A 14,901-nucleotide genomic window follows, 5' to 3' on the forward strand; every position below is an offset into this window, starting at 1 on the left:
ACAACAATTAAATTATCAGTATAGATACAAATGCATCCCACCTATGCGTGTACACGTAAATTACATACGTACTCGTTGTGTACGAGGATGTAGGTATAGGGTATGCTGTGTAAATGCACGAGGAACGTATGGGGGTAGTTTGATTGGGCCAATTCGAGGCAATTCCTGACGATTGCTGGATTTGTCGAGCCCATCTCTCCGATGCTTCATCGTGGATCTCGTGGCGAGCGAGTCAGTTCAGTTCTAACAGTCGAGGAACATGGATGATTTGGAGCCAAAGATCTATCGGGATATAATTTTCATAAAAATAATTATATTTTTGCATCAATAAAGTGTAGGACGTTAGGGAAAATATAATTCTCATTTCATTCATATATAAAGTCCAAACAGAAGCAAAAACTTCATGGTCCCATACATGCGATTGTTCGATTCACCTGATATATATATATCCCAACTGGAAAACTTGTAAGTTTCTCACAGATGAGATGAATAGTGAAGGAGACACAATCCTAGGAGGGGGTAAAAAGAAGTTGAAAAAGATCTGGAGAGGGAGAGCGGAAAGCTCGACACTTACACGTTATAACCGAGCGTAATTCCCTCAGGAGAGTGGGGATCGCGCAAAATTAAGAAGGCCGTTGGCGTGGGCGAATCCGATGATCTATATCTCGAACATCTGTATACGTAATACATAAAGATCAAATTCGCATGAATATTTTCGTGCATGGGCTTTTCCGATTATCATTTTTCACAGACCAATGTGACTGTAATTCAGGTGAAAGGGGGGCAATTTTTTTCAGAGGGAACATAAGATGAGGAACGTTATGTACCCGCATATTGCGTATGGGGCGCGTGTGGATCCGCGTGCCGCATGGCCGCGTAGATGACGATGATCCCGGTTGCGCCTGTGCCTGAATATACGTATATGTATGTATACGCATACCTATGCGATGATCACAGTATCGTATGTACGTACGTTAGAATAATGGGCGTCAGACCTATGCCGTCGCGGCATTGGTTGCAACGGGGGTGTAAGAGGCGGGGCTGTTCGGATCTCGTTAAAATATAAATGTGTGTAAGTGTTATGTTGGAGGTTCAGTGTTACTCCCGTTGGTAGAGAAGTAAGTGTTGTCGAGGCAAGCGACAGAGGCAGACTGCAGAGTTTGAACAAGATCAGTCGGGCATCAAGCCCCGGTACAACTAGTTCAGTTCGTTAACTTTGGTTAAAACTAATCAAAATTAATCATAACCGCAACAATTGATCGCAATTGGTCCAGATTCCATTACGCGCCGTTGGCAATCATCCACATTTTTGCATATAATTGCTCGCCGCTAGTTTTATAATAATTTGCGTTCATTTTTCCCCGGACTCCTAAAACAAAAGTTTAAAAATTATTCAATTAAAACATATTGAAATACCATCAACGGGAAACCTGCGAGGCTGCCGCAGCATCCGATATTGGGAGAAAAGATCGGATATAATAATTTGTTCTCCTCTGAAAATAGTAATAATAATTATACTATTGATAAAAATAATACCATGGAAGGTGGACCGTTCGACGACCCGATATTTTCCGATTTTGGAAACAGAGGCGGTGGCGGAAGCGTTCACAGCATCCAAGTTATGCTCGGTCTTCACGGTGGTCACCACGGCGCAGGTGATCTACTTCCGCCAGGAGGTCACCTTCATAAATTAGATTCATCGAATAGTCCACCGACCCATCATCATCCCCACGTATCCGTTAGTCATCAACTGCAACAGAAAGAACTTAAGGAACTTGAATTAGCCGGAATGTACGCACCGCTTTCTCAGACCCAGGAAGTAACAACGTCCACATCTTCTAATTCCGCAACTCCGACTTCGACGACCCTTCAACAGGGGCTGCAGCTCAATAATGCTGTAAAAAGAAAACCGGATGACCAAATAAACTCCATGGGTGCAGGTAAAAAATAAATTATTAATTACACTATTTCTCACAGATATATAAAAAAAAAAGAAAAAAAAACGCAAAAAGTCAATGGAAAATTTTTACTCGATGGACATGTACTACACGTCTGAATTAAAGTTAAGAGGGAGTATTACATTACATGACGTATAGGATGTATACATCGTGCATGCGAAACAAAGAATTTTATATAAACCGACTCAACTACACTATAATTTGATGTCCAGGAGCTATCCGCGAGACGAAGAGTAAAATAGCAAAAAAGTGAATTATTTATTATTTGTCTGGTCAGCTATGAAGAATATTGCGTTTAAAAATTAGTAGATAATGCGCGAACGATCATCATCGTCGTGGAGGTGAAATTATCATGTACAATTTTTTTCACACCGCAGAGAAACGCGGGTTTGTATTCTAATTCTGCGTAAGTTCAGATCCCCCTTTTCCCTGTTGGTGTGATACGAGGAGAGTAAATCAAACGTGAATTGACTCATCTGCAGTTTAACCAGCTAAACAACCCTGATGCGGTAGCTCATGTATTAATTTGCTAGTCGGTCTCGTTATTACTTGTTATAGTCGAACGCAAGTATACAGCAAAGTAAGGGCCAGTGCAACGTGCGATCTCGAGAGGAATAGATTGCCACGAGTTCTTCAATTTCATTTATATAGTTAAATTTTTAGGCGGTTTTTAGAATTTAATGACGTAATTATAAAAGAATTGATTTTATAACTCAGTTTTGATTGTAAATTTTTCACTAATTTGTGGAATAATTTTTTACACGTATAATTTCAGTGAGCAGTGATTCTCAGCCGGCTAAAAAAGACTCGAAAAAGAAGACCGACAATAATGGTATCAAGAAAAAGAAAACCAGGTGATTTTTTTAAATGATCAACTTAACGATTTTACCCTACGACGTGATTCGGTCTATAATAGTGAAAGTTCTTCAAATGTTGTGTGAAAATTTTAGTCCGACCGCGCGTTTTTCCCTGAATTTAACATCTCCCCAAGATTTATATCTCGCGGCTCGATCTTGACCATTATATGATATCTATAATACAGCTATAAAACGGAACCCCCGCGGATAATTTTTTGAATGGAACATAGGGAACGTCGAGGACATTTAGGTGGAATTAGGAATTCTATGGGGGTCCCTCATCCCGACACCGGGTGTTCATGTACCTACGTCTACATTATTATAACATACCGATAGTATAACGCATTTAAAGCTAAGGGAATGCGTGGGTGGGATGTACCGATACGCGATGTATATATATATAAACGACATTTGGTCATCTCGTTATGTATGGGGGTATAAAAAACGCAGTAAAAATTCACAACTTTTATCCGAAGTGTCGCTCACGTGCGGATATTCTGAATCAACCCCTGAACGCGCGATTAGCGTCTCGGGATGTTATAGATCTTCTGATCAATTTCTATATTCCAAAATATTTCCGTATGATTGGAGAAAAATTTATAATGCTTCCTTTTTTGATAATCTGCAGAACAACTTTCACTGCATACCAACTTGAGGAATTGGAGCGTGCTTTTGAGCGAGCACCCTACCCGGATGTCTTCGCGCGCGAAGAACTTGCCCTTAAATTGGCGTTGAGCGAATCAAGGGTGCAAGTTTGGTTCCAAAACCGTCGTGCAAAATGGCGTAAACGTGAACCACCGCGAAAAACAGCAAGTTATATGACAGCGGGTTCTGCGAGTCCAGGATTAAGCGGTTCTTTCACATCATTAAATAACACTTTAAATCCATTTACCTCATCGGCAAGTGCTGCGGCTCCACCAGATGCCTGGGCGTACACTCCTGCCTATGATTTATCACCTCATTTAAATCTTCTTAGTCCAACAAACTCGCCTTACACATCATCGGCTTTCGGTGGTCCGAGTAACAACGGTTCGGCTTATTCGTACGCTGCAATGATACCTCAGCACGATGCATCCCTCTTCTCAGCACCTACAAACAACAGTATGCGTGTTCACCAGGATTATATGAACGCTAACAACAGTCCACCGCCACAATTAACTCGTGCAGATTATCAGACAATGGTCAATACTCATTCGCCACCAACTCACTTGACGGGTTCCATGTCCGAGGATGAACATCCTGGAAAGCAGCTTGAATATGTGAGCGGTCTCAGCCCCGCTGACAAATATCAGCATGATCAAGGTGATTACTCCCAGCAGCAACAGCAACAGCAGCAGCAACCTCAGGATCAAAAACAGGAGTACAATATGCATTCACCTCCGGGTCGGCAGGGTATGAAGGATCAAGTTCTTGTAAAAAACGAACCCGGTAGCCAACAGAGTTATGTGCAGCTACCTCCTTTTTTGAACTGACTCGAACCCTCAGGTTCGAGTCTAGATTTGATCACTAATAATCTCATCATCCATTTAGATGTACGTACATAAATAATACGTACTCGACCTATTAGGTATTCTCAATGATTCACTGTGGAAAATTATTATTCATTATTGTTATCATTAGATTATAATTATATCGATAATGTTATTGATATTATTACCATTATTATTATCATACTCTGTCTGAAGACAAAATGCAGTTTTGCTCCCATACGCATATAATATTTCATGTTTTCGTCTACTACAGAGCAAAGTAAAACAATTGTGCCATTCCTTGCCTTTAATTATAGTGCCTTATCTCTATTACGATAGCTTATGATGTGTATATTGAGAATCCGAATTTCGCTTGGCCTTAAAATCAGATGATTAACGATAATACGTAGTGAAAATTGAAAAACTGTTTTTTTTTCGTTATTCTGAATTGTTATATAATAATTTGATCGCCTCGAATATAGGTATTCCATTACGTATTAGGTGTATTATTACGTAATACGTTACTGTAATTTCTATAATTTAAATATAAATATTTTGTACAGCCCTGTTAAGATGTTGAAAACTTGTGAAACGACTAAATGAATGAATCGAGTTCATTATATACGATAGTGATTGTCGTTGCCGTTGATTTTGAAAAGTGTTGACGTTTTTTTTGGCCAGTTTATAGTCATACGCGCCAAATATATAAAGTTAATAATTGAAAGTTAGCTTTTTGATCATTGAGACTTTTTAAATAATGATTTTATGATACCCATACCGGTAAAAGTCCTTCTGTAGTAAGTAATTGAATAACATTAATTATTTTTTAATAATCATTCATTTATGTACGTGTAATCATTATCAATAAAATACCTGAAACGGATATTTAAAATTATGTACACATGTATTTAAATAGAGAAAAAGAAAAAAAAAAACAATTAAGTTTTATACGATTTTGATATCCGTTTTACCACAATAAAAATACCTAACTAAACACAAGGGAAATTTTAAAGTGAGGTTCGAAAAATTTGGCATGAGAGGATCAGTGAAATCGGAAAATGTTTTTGTTATTAATTAACTAAACTATGAAATCACACCACAAAAAAAAACGAACACCAATTGCTCGAATTTTATTAGAAGTAGTAATTGCCCTAGATTTTCATCCACGATAGCTACTATTCATTTGAGTAACTATCGTTGATTTACTCGTTGAAAAATGTGTAGATGATAGACTTCGTCGAGATCATGAGTTAATTTGAAATTCTCCCTTGGTCAAAACTTCTCACAGTGGGCTGATCGACCGGAGAATCCCAAACACCTTTGCCACTAAAATGATAAGGTTTTTCTATGTGATACAAACTCAGTGCGAGTTTCCGAGAGGGAGTCAGATCCCAGGATCGATTTGACAATTTCGAATCAATTTTCTCCAATTCCTTTTGGACTATTGTTCTGTAAGATATATTAAAAAAATAATAATTCCAGGAAATACGAGGTCACCGAGTAACTATGTGCATTTTTAGATTCACAACTCACTTCCTATAAAGAACGATATGAATATTTTTCCAAATTTCCTCATTTGTAAAACCGATTTTTTTCAGATAGAACAAAGTCTCTTGCGCATAGATGAAAGGAATTTGACACCAGGCGTCGTGTTTCCTGAGAACATCGCGGATAATTTTACGATCCGTGTTTAATTCGTAATGCAACAATGTAAGCAGGTCTGCACCTTTCGGTCGATCGATTCCCTCCTCAGTGTACCTAAAAATAGAGCAGAAGTAAGAAGTCACTACTAGTTGCAATCGGAGTTCAGAAAATCTTTTTAAGCCTAATCACGTCCAATCTTATTACCTTCGAAATGCAGCATCGCCGGAGATCAGTAGTGCAAGGCTAGCGCATGTAACATTAAGCTCTTTCAGCTGTTCGATACGTCTTTTGGCTCTTGGCAGATAGCATACTAAAAACAATATTCGCGGATTGTGCCAATGACCAAACAATTCCGGTATGGTAGGAATCTCTATTAATCTAGAGCGTACGGTTTCAGGTAGAAAGTGAAATATGCTGGGACATTTTTCAATGGCGATATTTGGTATACGGAATTCGTTAAGAACCTTTGTTGTGTCACGTAACTTGCTGCATTTCTTTAATAACCTGAAGTTTCTCAACAGGAAGGTTTTGGTATCAATGTCGCCAACTTTTTTCACATCTTTTAAGATACTTTCAATGCCAAACACGTCGATATAGAATATCTGTCGATGTTTTTTCAACTGCAAAATCAAAGATCACAGTAACTACTTTAATTTTTAAGATCAAAGTACGAGCAGTTATAAAAGTGCAATGTTTGCAATTGTTCTAACCTTTTCTCCAGAAAAGCCGATTGTATTTATTAATAAATTCAATGTGCTCTTGATTGATGCACAACTTCGGTATGAGATGGTCCTTTTTCCACCAAATATTGGATCAAGCTCTTCTTCTGTTGCCCCTAGCTTTGCTTTCATATAATGTCGAAGGCATCGAGTACGTATTGCAAGAAGGGTACTGTTATCAGTCACAGGTTCTGTGGGTGGATCATGGATCTTTTCATCGAAGTTATTCCAAATATTCTTTGTCACATCAATTTCTTTGGGCAACAAGTTATTTTGCTTCATTTCACCCAGAGTCATGGTCAAATAGCGTTTGAAGCTGTAAAGATGAACAATGAATTAGTAAGAAGCATGTGTATCAAGTAAAATTGGTTAATGTCCTCACTTTGCTATCATCTCTGGCAAAATAATAGAACATCCTGCCTCTTTGAAAAAAAGATATCGTTCCTTCAATTCTGAAGGCTCAATGGTCATTAACACTGGGTTTGACAAAATGTGATCAGAGGAGAATCCCTGTTCCTGAAATTCATTTTCATCATGTGAGAATTTGAATGTATCAACCACCAAGAATAGGTTGTGAGGTTTGAAAATGAGCTAAAAAGCTGCATCAAATATTTACCAAGCAAGCATTACAAGCGTTGGTGATTCGAGCTTCTGTATGACTCTTAAGAAATCGTATGTTCTTATAACTAAGTACAACCGATTCTTCTGTACGAAGTAACTCAGCAATCAACCGCGTATACACCGGCACGGTACTTTGATCGCGACACCATCCACGTGACAGGTATAATGTGTAAGGACATTTCTGTTCGAAAGGATGTTGATTATTTATGCGGAATCTCACCAAGATTCTGAACATGACTCGATTATTGACACATGGATCATTGTTTTGAAATAGAATTGTTGGTGGCTCGTACGATCACGCGTCTGATATCAGGTACGGTTATATTAGGGGATGTGAGGGGTGAAGCGAGAAAAGTAAAACGATCTTGGGATATCTCCGAGTGATGTCGCTAATGGACGAGAACCCCATCGACAGTCACTCAGGGTTTTAATTTGCATCATTTTCATGACTCGTTGATCAATGTGATCCTGTTTACAAGCTAGCTACAGCTAACCCCAAATGACACGGATGACATTTGGCTGATGAAACCAGCTCTTTTGAGTTTGTGATCAGTCATAATATTGTTATTTGGTATAGTCCTGAAAATGAAGTATGTCAACGATAATTTTTATATTGAGACTTTTAATAGGATGAATTAATGACAGCATGCCCTCACAGCTGCAGTACAGAAGATGTGAAGAAGGAGTTGTCTGAATCCAATCTTTGGCCAGAATCAAGTGCTGTAAAATTGGTGCAGTCAACATGCAGCGCTGACACCTCAGCCTCCATGGAAAAAGTTATTGAGTGCGTGGAGTCTCACCCCAATGAATCAAAGGAGGACTTACCCAATAGTGACATTGGCAAAGGACACATTCAGAAGGATGGCAGCTCGTCTGAGCTATCGGTACGTAGTGATCCATTGACCAGCGTACATGACGACACTCTAGCAACAACAGATTCTGACTCCCGGGCTTCTCCGGTTGGGGAATCTTGGGAAAAGACTAGCCGTCCAAAATCACGCAAAAGGTATCTAGATGACCCTACCATAGATTCAGCAGTTTCCTTGTTGCCTAGAAAATGAAATTCATTCAACATTCCTTCACATTTCATCAAATCCACCTCGTTTTTTCAGAAAAGCAAGGTCTTTAATCCCGGGTAATGCAAAGGATTGGGAAAGTAATGATTCTTGGACTTCTGAAAAAGCGCAAGAAGACTGCATTGTGGTTGCAGAAGAAATTGAAACCAAACGCAAGAAAATCAAGAGTTTACAGCAAAAAAACAGAAGGCTAAAGGTTCGACATAGCCGACTGAAAGCGGCTATCAAAGAGATAAAAGCAAATATGGCAGAAAAAATTCTATAATGAACGGGGGTTCTCCATTGGGTCAAATCATTTGAATTTAATATCAACATTGAGACAAATTTTTGCTAAAGCCGAATATGGTTGACGAATGTATGAGGATTTACATTTTTTAAATATATCTGATCAATTGTATACATATATTTTAGGGGCTCAGCAAAAAACAAAGAATGAATATGGTATGAATATGGTACGAATATAATTTATTACAGCCAAATGTTAATGTTAATGTTAATGTTATAGGCAGGTGTTAGTTATTGGTCATCTTCCTTATCAAACTCCTCCAAGTGATTTAATTTCAGTTCCTTGGTGCGCTCAACTTTCAACTCTGAAGTTCTTTTCTTTCCTCTACCTTTTCTCTTTTTCTTTTGACCAACAACATATTCAGGCATCACAACTTTAGTATTTAGAAAAATGGGCTTTTCCTCACGCTCCACAACCACCGCTGGCTTTTTCTTAACTGATCGTTCAGTATATGACAGCTTCTTGAATCGGACACCTGCTAGGGCATGTGGGGGCTTGAATGGGATGAAGTATGAATTAGGATCAGTGTTGTCATCAGACTCCATTGGAGAATCCAAATTGTTCAAACTTTTCTCTTTTGCTCTTTGGGCTCTCAATTCCACGAGAATTTCCACGGCAGATTTGGTATTGCTGGAATCGCTCATGTCATAACTGGAAACATTCTCCAGGCTATATTTCCGCCACTTATGAGGATTTCTACGGTGATCAGGGATTCTGCGAGAAGCAGATCGTGGTGCAGGACCTAGAGGCCTTTTAAAAATACTTTCTTGGTCACAAAACTGCATTGTCTCACTTTCAGGCTTCGTGCCGGTTTCGAATAGTCGTACTCCTTCATTATCATTGGTACAAGATTCAATTTCCATCGGATGATCAGTACCTGTATTCTTGTCCTTGTTGCATTGCTTCTCTGCGATCGAAAGTTGATCAGACAAACGTTTTTGCCTGTCTGCAAAGGCACTGTCACCACCAATCAATGCAAATTGATTTGGAGGATTCATTGTACGTACATTAAATGAAAAATAGGTTGAAATAGTCTTGAGTCGTTGAGGGCAATCTCTTGAAATAATTGTTAACCAGCACAAGAAAATTATCGAATAGCCCACCGCATGGCCCACAGCGAGAATTGTTCGCGTTTAATCCAGATGCCGCTACCGATCAGAATAACCAGTGGCAGAGTCCCTAACCATTTCAAACTGGGAAAAACTCCATGGCAACTGTCGGGATCCCCAACTGTCGTTGCCACGGTTGCCGAATCGCGTTTTATATATCAAATTGAACGGTTTCCAAAAACGATCAAATAACTTTTTGCCGAATTAAATGGAAGGCACAGGCCGAGATATAGATTCTGTGATAAAATTGTTGCGTCGACACCGAGATCTCGAGTGTCAAAATTACAAAGATTACGATAGTCGAGTGCAAGCAGAAGAAACTGTCAGGCTGACAGAGCTAGGCAATTTGCATGGTAATTGTATGGAATATTAATTCAAAAGTGCGAAGCTATAATGTTTGATGGATTACAGATAAACAAGCTCAAATCAAGGAAAATATTACCAAGAACTTAAGAAGTCTTATCATGCAGAAGCATGGTTTACAAAAAGTTGTTCGAAGTTTGGAACAAGACATCCCTAAATTACCTGTGACGCACAAATATCAATGGTGAGTACTACTCGCCTTGAAATTATATCTCTTTACCTTTCATATTAAAACAATGAATCTAAATAATCTCAGGGATGCCATAAACTTTGTATCGGATTCCATCAAATTTGTAAACAGCTTTCCAGAGATGAATAAGTCTGTTGCTCCTGAGAACAACATTGACACATTGAAATTGTGCCAGGAAATAGTGAGTTGATTATTACAGGATCATTGTGTGGACTATTGAATCCGAATAATCTATGATTATTTTTCCTCAGAATGCACATGGGGAATGTGCCAACCAAGCTTTAAACAAATCAGTGACTTGTGTTGATCAAGTGGCAATTTTCAAAGAGAACACAGAAGTAATCAGGAGTCATATCTTACTTTCATGTGGTATGCTTTTAGTTGAATCTATCACTAAATTTTAGTATCCAAATATAAGTCTGTCACTCACATATCACAAATTTGAATTTTCCAGATGATGATCCTGCTATGAATGGAGGATCACAGTAGAACTGCAGTAAGCTAACTGGTCAAATTCAATGAACCTTCTGTACTCTTATAAATGACTGTTAATCTTAAGCTAACACTTTAATAAAATACTATTTTAAAGATCTCATAGAACTTAGTTCATCAAATTACTTCAAATTCATAACACCATCATTTTATTCATTGAATATCTCGCAATTCTAATAAACAGTCGTTACTTACATTGAGTTCATTATCCAAGTCTATCTTCAACAAGACCAATTGTGGGTCTACGATGTCCTAAAAATAATATATGTCACACTTTTACTTCAGAGAAAAAATTTAAACAAGTGAAAAAATAATAAATTCATAATGAGGTTACCCTGAAATGTGTTGTCATTTGCGAATCAGACAGTCCATTAAACTCAGAGACAGGGTGTTCTTGATCCACGTTATATCTAACTGGCACAGTCCTTTCTACATCTTTCTCAGGTTTATCTACATGAGTCATCCTCCGTGCCAATCTTTCTCTAATAACAAGGGCAATAACATTATTAGATGGTTGAATGAATGAAATATGAATCTGACTTTTTGCGAATAATTGTCTACCTTGATAAAACCAATTTTTCAGCAGCAAGTTTATTTTCACGTTGTGCCAATGCTTTTGATTGCAGTTGTAGTTGTTCAAAGTAGGCTTTTTGTTGTTCCTCAAGGTAATGAGCTTGTTTCAGAGCTTTAAGGCCTTCATCTCTTTTTTCCAAAGCAGACTATAATCCGTTGACAAAGGAAAGTTTTTTGAATAAATAAATAAATGCAGTGATGCAGATATGAGTTTCATTTTTACTTGGGTAAGATCCTCGAGTTCTTTGGCACGAAGTGTCAGTGAATTTTCTTTATCCACCAGTTGCTGTTTCTGCATTTCAAGTTCAGCTAATCTCTCCCTCCACTTTTGTCGTTCACGATTTGCAAGATTAGATGCATCTCGTGCGGTGCACAGAGCAGCTTCCAGCTGAAGTGGGAAATAAATATTATTCCAAGTTCAAGGAAAAAATGCAATAAAGTGATTATACTCAATACAAACTTCAGCCTTTGCAGTTTCATTATCGTCAAGTTTTAATCTTCTCAGTGTCTCTAGTCTGGCTTTTTCTGCCGCGAGGCCATCCCGTTCTTCAGCCAGCTGCTTGGCCTGCCTCTCCTGCTCTTTGATCCACGCATCTTTAATTGTCTTCATCGAAAAAGGAAAAAAAAAACAATTTTTACCAACATAGCGGAGAAAAAGATTAAAACGTATTTCAGGTGATCATCATACTTGTATATGGCGACGTTCCCATTGAATTTGCGTATCGAGCAATTCCTTTTCTTTAACTAGTGCTTCCTCTCTACTTTTCAGCCTATTTTCGGATTCTTTATTCTCCTTGAGATAACTATCGAATTCGGAAATTAAACGTAATATTTCACCATCCAACCGCCGTGTTGCCTGTGTTACCTCCTTGCGATCTACTTCAAGACACTCGTGCTGCTTTTTCAAATATTCCTTCAAATCTGAAAATATGTTGATCGAATTACCGATCAGTAACTAAACAACAGGAGAGAATTCGTACCTTTTATTTCTTCGATTTGTTGGCTTAAAATTAGTTCTTTAGCCTGATCACTTTCCATGGTACGTTTTTCAAGTTTAATTTTCATTTCCCCAATCTCAACCAGTGTAACTTTCATTGTTTGCAGAGTGTCATTGAGACTTACAGTCTGAATAGTGGCATTGCTTATATTTTCTCGTTCAATTTCCTTAGCCCTGCTGATATTTTCAATTGTTTCGATATATTCTTTCTGTACCAGCTCTAAATTGCGATGTTGTTGATCTTGTATTTCTTTTATGCGTTTTATATACTCTCGCTGTAAGAATTTACTACATTAACTAGAATATAAATACTTATGTGTAGATAAAAATCACGCGATAACGAGGACTCATTCTGAACACAAACGATGTATTCATGCAATACCTTCTGGTCTTCTATTTCCTCACCATGCGCTATCTTCAGGACTTGTTGCTCTTCTTTCATTTTCTGTATCTTTGCCTCATAGTCGGCTTCCATTACTTCAGCATGCTGGCATAGGCGCTTTTCTAACTTCACCACACGCTCATCAACAATTTCCATATGCCTCCTGAAGGAAAATAGGGATAAGAATGCAGTTGCACAGACTATTAAGACTACCCTTTGAATGAAAGGCTTTTAACTCACGTATAAGATTCTTCTATAATTGATATTGCTTTTTGATGCTGCTCTTTCAGTCTATCCAAGATGTTTTCGAAATAAAATTTCTCCGCTTGTAACTTTTTGAGGATATGCTCAAATTCATGTGAGTGATTTATATTTGCATCAGGATCTTTACTTATACCATCTAGGCCTATTACCGATGATCCCATTGGTACCAAAGTAGGCTGAGCCAATAGCACCTGGATATTAGTCGAGGAGAGAAATTTTATTTTTCTCTTCAAAATGAAAAAAAATAAATAATATGACCCACCTGTAAATGAGAGTTAATCCGCTCTTGCTGTGCCTGCATTTGAGCCTCAAGTAATTCTTGTCGATCAATTTGTTTCTTTATGAGAATATTAAATTGTTTTTCCTGATCGTTGAGTCTAGTTCTTTGGCTCTCGATCAGTTTATTCCATTGCTCACTTTGTTTGGATAACGTGACTGCTGTTCTCAACTCATGCTCCTGTTGTTGCAAGGACATCAAAGTTGCATGTTGATTGAATTGATTGCTGCTCAGTACCGATAGGTGTTGAGAATAATCTGGTGGTTGCTCCGAACTCAAAACAGTTGAGAAGTGGGCAGTATTCTCTGTTGTTTCATTCATTAATGTGTGAGGCTCTTCCGAAGCTATATCTGCAGCTTTTGCAGACAGCAGGACTGCTTTCTTTTTAGCTGATGCACTGCTCTCAATTGATTGCTTCGGACCGACTAGCCACTCAGGTAAATCTTCCGTTGGCAGGTCTTTACTTTTATCAGTGTGCTTCATTGGAGTTGATTCATTATTTAACTTATTGTTAGAGGACGAGGTAAAGTCCGGTCTTGATGTATTTACCTGGTACATAGGGTAATTCCAACTTTCATTCTTTTCTTACGCTATGCCTTACTGTATCATACCTCAGCAGTGTGTGCTCCGGATATTTCAGCTATGCCAGTCAAAGATGATGAAAACATTCCAAGAGGATCAATAATGCCACCTGAGCTCCGTCTGCCTCTGCGAGATTCTCGGGGAGCAGAAACAGTCGGAGCATATCCAACAGGATTAGAGGATGTTGATAGCTGTTCGGACTTGTTCTGTAATTCAGAGACTTTCAATCCAGCAGTAGTGGACTCCTTAGGAAGGTATTTATCTTTTGCGCTGGTTGACTTAGACTTGCTGCCAAACAGATCCTCCATCAGGGTTGACTTCTTAGTCTTGTCTGCAATGCTACTAATCCTTTCGTTAGAACTTGGTACTATTCCATCATTAATTATATTATCAGAGCGTGTCAGAGTGTGAGATCCGTGTTGTTCAGTCGAAACTATCTTTGATGTCATATTTGATAATCCTGACCAGTCATCAGCCTTGACAACCACTTTTTCAGCTGCTTCTGGTGCCTTTTCAACCATAGGATCTATCATAAGCTGCGTTTTACCTTGTTGCACAATTCCATCTGAAGAATCTGTGTGCTTTATACCAAACAAATCTGATATACGACTACTTTTTACTCCAGTACTCGATGGTGCAGGATCAACTTGTAAATCATCTTCATCCGACAGTAAGTCAGCCAGAGGATCTTCCTCATTAAAATCTAGATGGAATACCATTGGATAAGCTGAGTACGAAATCATATCACGCATGCAGAGAGGATGTGAACCAACAAACCCTGAAATGCAACTTTCTTCTTAACTCCAGGGGAATTTTTCCTTTTCGAAAGCGTCCCAAATAAATCATCATCTAATTCATCCATGTCTTGTATAAAATGCTGCTTTTCGTTGAGATTAACATACAATGCCGAATCGTCACTGGCACATGTAGGTATAGTACGTCAGATATTGTATGCGTTGACTGAAGATATTATGACGTTTGTCGAAGGCGTCTTTCCCCGTTGCCATGACGATAGCTGAAATGTAGCAGACAACCCAAGGGT

General features: G+C 38.5%; 5 protein-coding genes and 1 long non-coding RNA gene across 11 annotated transcripts; 2 read left to right on the forward strand and 4 right to left on the reverse strand.

Annotated features, from left to right (window-relative positions):
* Positions 1–329: 329 nt before the first annotated feature.
* On the reverse strand, positions 330–1,678 carry LOC125501779. Its single transcript, XR_007279416.1, has 3 exons — positions 1,537–1,678; positions 575–1,369; positions 330–509 (listed from the first exon to the last, which is right to left on the reverse strand). It is a non-coding gene; the product is annotated as an uncharacterized LOC125501779 (long non-coding RNA).
* Positions 849–5,179, forward strand: LOC105689694 (homeobox protein orthopedia B-like). The gene is made up of 3 exons (XM_012406892.4): positions 849–1,940; positions 2,734–2,812; positions 3,444–5,179. Exons 1-3 carry the CDS (start codon positions 1,538–1,540, stop codon positions 4,285–4,287), a joined length of 1,326 nt encoding a protein of 441 aa, XP_012262315.1. The 5' UTR covers positions 849–1,537; the 3' UTR covers positions 4,288–5,179.
* A 195-nt stretch (positions 5,180–5,374) lies between these two features.
* On the reverse strand, positions 5,375–8,283 carry LOC105689636 (transcription termination factor 5, mitochondrial). Of its 3 annotated transcripts, none has more exons than XM_020854509.2 (6): positions 8,094–8,283; positions 7,030–7,163; positions 6,639–6,963; positions 6,133–6,548; positions 5,818–6,042; positions 5,375–5,733 (listed from the first exon to the last, which is right to left on the reverse strand). In XM_020854509.2, the coding sequence occupies exons 1-6, from the start codon at positions 8,166–8,168 to the stop codon at positions 5,535–5,537; spliced, it is 1,374 nt and encodes a 457-aa protein (XP_020710168.2). In that variant the 5' UTR covers positions 8,169–8,283; the 3' UTR covers positions 5,375–5,534. The 3 variants fall into 3 exon arrangements, with proteins under 3 accessions (XP_020710168.2, XP_012262220.3, XP_048514452.1); XM_012406797.3 differs by lacking the exon at positions 8,094–8,283 and adding an exon at positions 7,264–7,779; XM_048658495.1 differs by lacking the exon at positions 7,030–7,163 and having other exon boundaries at positions 8,094–8,227.
* Positions 8,180–14,900, reverse strand: LOC105689692 (calponin homology domain-containing protein DDB_G0272472). Of its 3 annotated transcripts, XM_020854505.2 has the most exons (13): positions 14,637–14,900; positions 13,889–14,562; positions 13,263–13,826; positions 12,977–13,191; positions 12,737–12,899; positions 12,338–12,629; positions 12,046–12,278; positions 11,818–11,961; positions 11,581–11,745; positions 11,346–11,503; positions 11,119–11,266; positions 10,980–11,036; positions 8,180–8,318 (listed from the first exon to the last, which is right to left on the reverse strand). In XM_020854505.2, exons 1-13 carry the CDS (start codon positions 14,719–14,721, stop codon positions 8,289–8,291), a joined length of 2,928 nt encoding a protein of 975 aa, XP_020710164.2. In that variant the 5' UTR covers positions 14,722–14,900; the 3' UTR covers positions 8,180–8,288. The 3 variants fall into 3 exon arrangements, with proteins under 3 accessions (XP_020710164.2, XP_048514427.1, XP_020710163.2); XM_048658470.1 differs by lacking the exon at positions 8,180–8,318 and having other exon boundaries at positions 10,917–11,036; positions 12,977–13,176; XM_020854504.2 differs by lacking the exon at positions 8,180–8,318 and having other exon boundaries at positions 10,917–11,036.
* On the reverse strand, positions 8,793–9,760 carry LOC105689696. Its single transcript, XM_012406894.3, has one exon. The coding sequence runs from the start codon at positions 9,626–9,628 to the stop codon at positions 8,861–8,863; it is 768 nt and encodes a 255-aa protein (XP_012262317.2). The 5' UTR covers positions 9,629–9,760; the 3' UTR covers positions 8,793–8,860.
* On the forward strand, positions 9,943–10,882 carry LOC105689698. Of its 2 annotated transcripts, none has more exons than XM_012406896.3 (5): positions 9,943–10,092; positions 10,151–10,286; positions 10,359–10,473; positions 10,544–10,661; positions 10,747–10,882. In XM_012406896.3, the coding sequence occupies exons 1-5, from the start codon at positions 9,948–9,950 to the stop codon at positions 10,779–10,781; spliced, it is 549 nt and encodes a 182-aa protein (XP_012262319.2). In that variant the 5' UTR covers positions 9,943–9,947; the 3' UTR covers positions 10,782–10,882. The 2 variants fall into 2 exon arrangements, with proteins under 2 accessions (XP_012262319.2, XP_048514476.1); XM_048658519.1 differs by having other exon boundaries at positions 10,544–10,630.
* Position 14,901: the final 1 nt, after the last annotated feature.

The sequence above is a fragment of the Athalia rosae genome, chromosome 7, assembly GCF_917208135.1.
Source record: "Athalia rosae chromosome 7, iyAthRosa1.1, whole genome shotgun sequence".
Classification (NCBI taxonomy): Eukaryota; Metazoa; Arthropoda; class Insecta; order Hymenoptera; family Athaliidae; genus Athalia; species Athalia rosae.

What these genes read in the sequence shown, in the direction of transcription:
- LOC105689698 (XM_012406896.3), top strand. Translation starts at nt 9,948, where the DNA reads ATGGAAGGCACAGGCCGAGATATAGATTCTGTGATAAAATTGTTGCGT. An exon ending in AGAGCTAGGCAATTTGCATG is followed by an intron (nt 10,093 to 10,150) that starts GTAATTGTATGG and finishes GATGGATTACAG; the next exon opens with ATAAACAAGCTCAAATCAAG. An exon ending in GTGACGCACAAATATCAATG is followed by an intron (nt 10,287 to 10,358) that starts GTGAGTACTACT and finishes AAATAATCTCAG; the next exon opens with GGATGCCATAAACTTTGTAT.
- LOC105689694 (XM_012406892.4), top strand. Translation starts at nt 1,538, where the DNA reads ATGGAAGGTGGACCGTTCGACGACCCGATATTTTCCGATTTTGGAAAC. An exon ending in AATAAACTCCATGGGTGCAG is followed by an intron (nt 1,941 to 2,733) that starts GTAAAAAATAAA and finishes GTATAATTTCAG; the next exon opens with TGAGCAGTGATTCTCAGCCG. An exon ending in ATCAAGAAAAAGAAAACCAG is followed by an intron (nt 2,813 to 3,443) that starts GTGATTTTTTTA and finishes GATAATCTGCAG; the next exon opens with AACAACTTTCACTGCATACC.
- LOC105689692 (XM_020854504.2), bottom strand. Translation starts at nt 14,721, where the DNA reads ATGGATGAATTAGATGATGATTTATTTGGGACGCTTTCGAAAAGGAAA. An exon ending in GGATTAACTCTCATTTACAG is followed by an intron (nt 13,192 to 13,262) that starts GTGGGTCATATT and finishes ACTAATATCCAG; the next exon opens with GTGCTATTGGCTCAGCCTAC. An exon ending in AAATGACAACACATTTCAGG is followed by an intron (nt 11,037 to 11,118) that starts GTAACCTCATTA and finishes TATTATTTTTAG; the next exon opens with GACATCGTAGACCCACAATT.
- LOC105689636 (XM_012406797.3), bottom strand. Translation starts at nt 7,503, where the DNA reads ATGTTCAGAATCTTGGTGAGATTCCGCATAAATAATCAACATCCTTTC. An exon ending in TCGGCTTTTCTGGAGAAAAG is followed by an intron (nt 6,549 to 6,638) that starts GTTAGAACAATT and finishes TTGATTTTGCAG; the next exon opens with TTGAAAAAACATCGACAGAT. An exon ending in GGCGATGCTGCATTTCGAAG is followed by an intron (nt 6,043 to 6,132) that starts GTAATAAGATTG and finishes CTCTATTTTTAG; the next exon opens with GTACACTGAGGAGGGAATCG.
- LOC105689696 (XM_012406894.3), bottom strand. Translation starts at nt 9,628, where the DNA reads ATGAATCCTCCAAATCAATTTGCATTGATTGGTGGTGACAGTGCCTTT.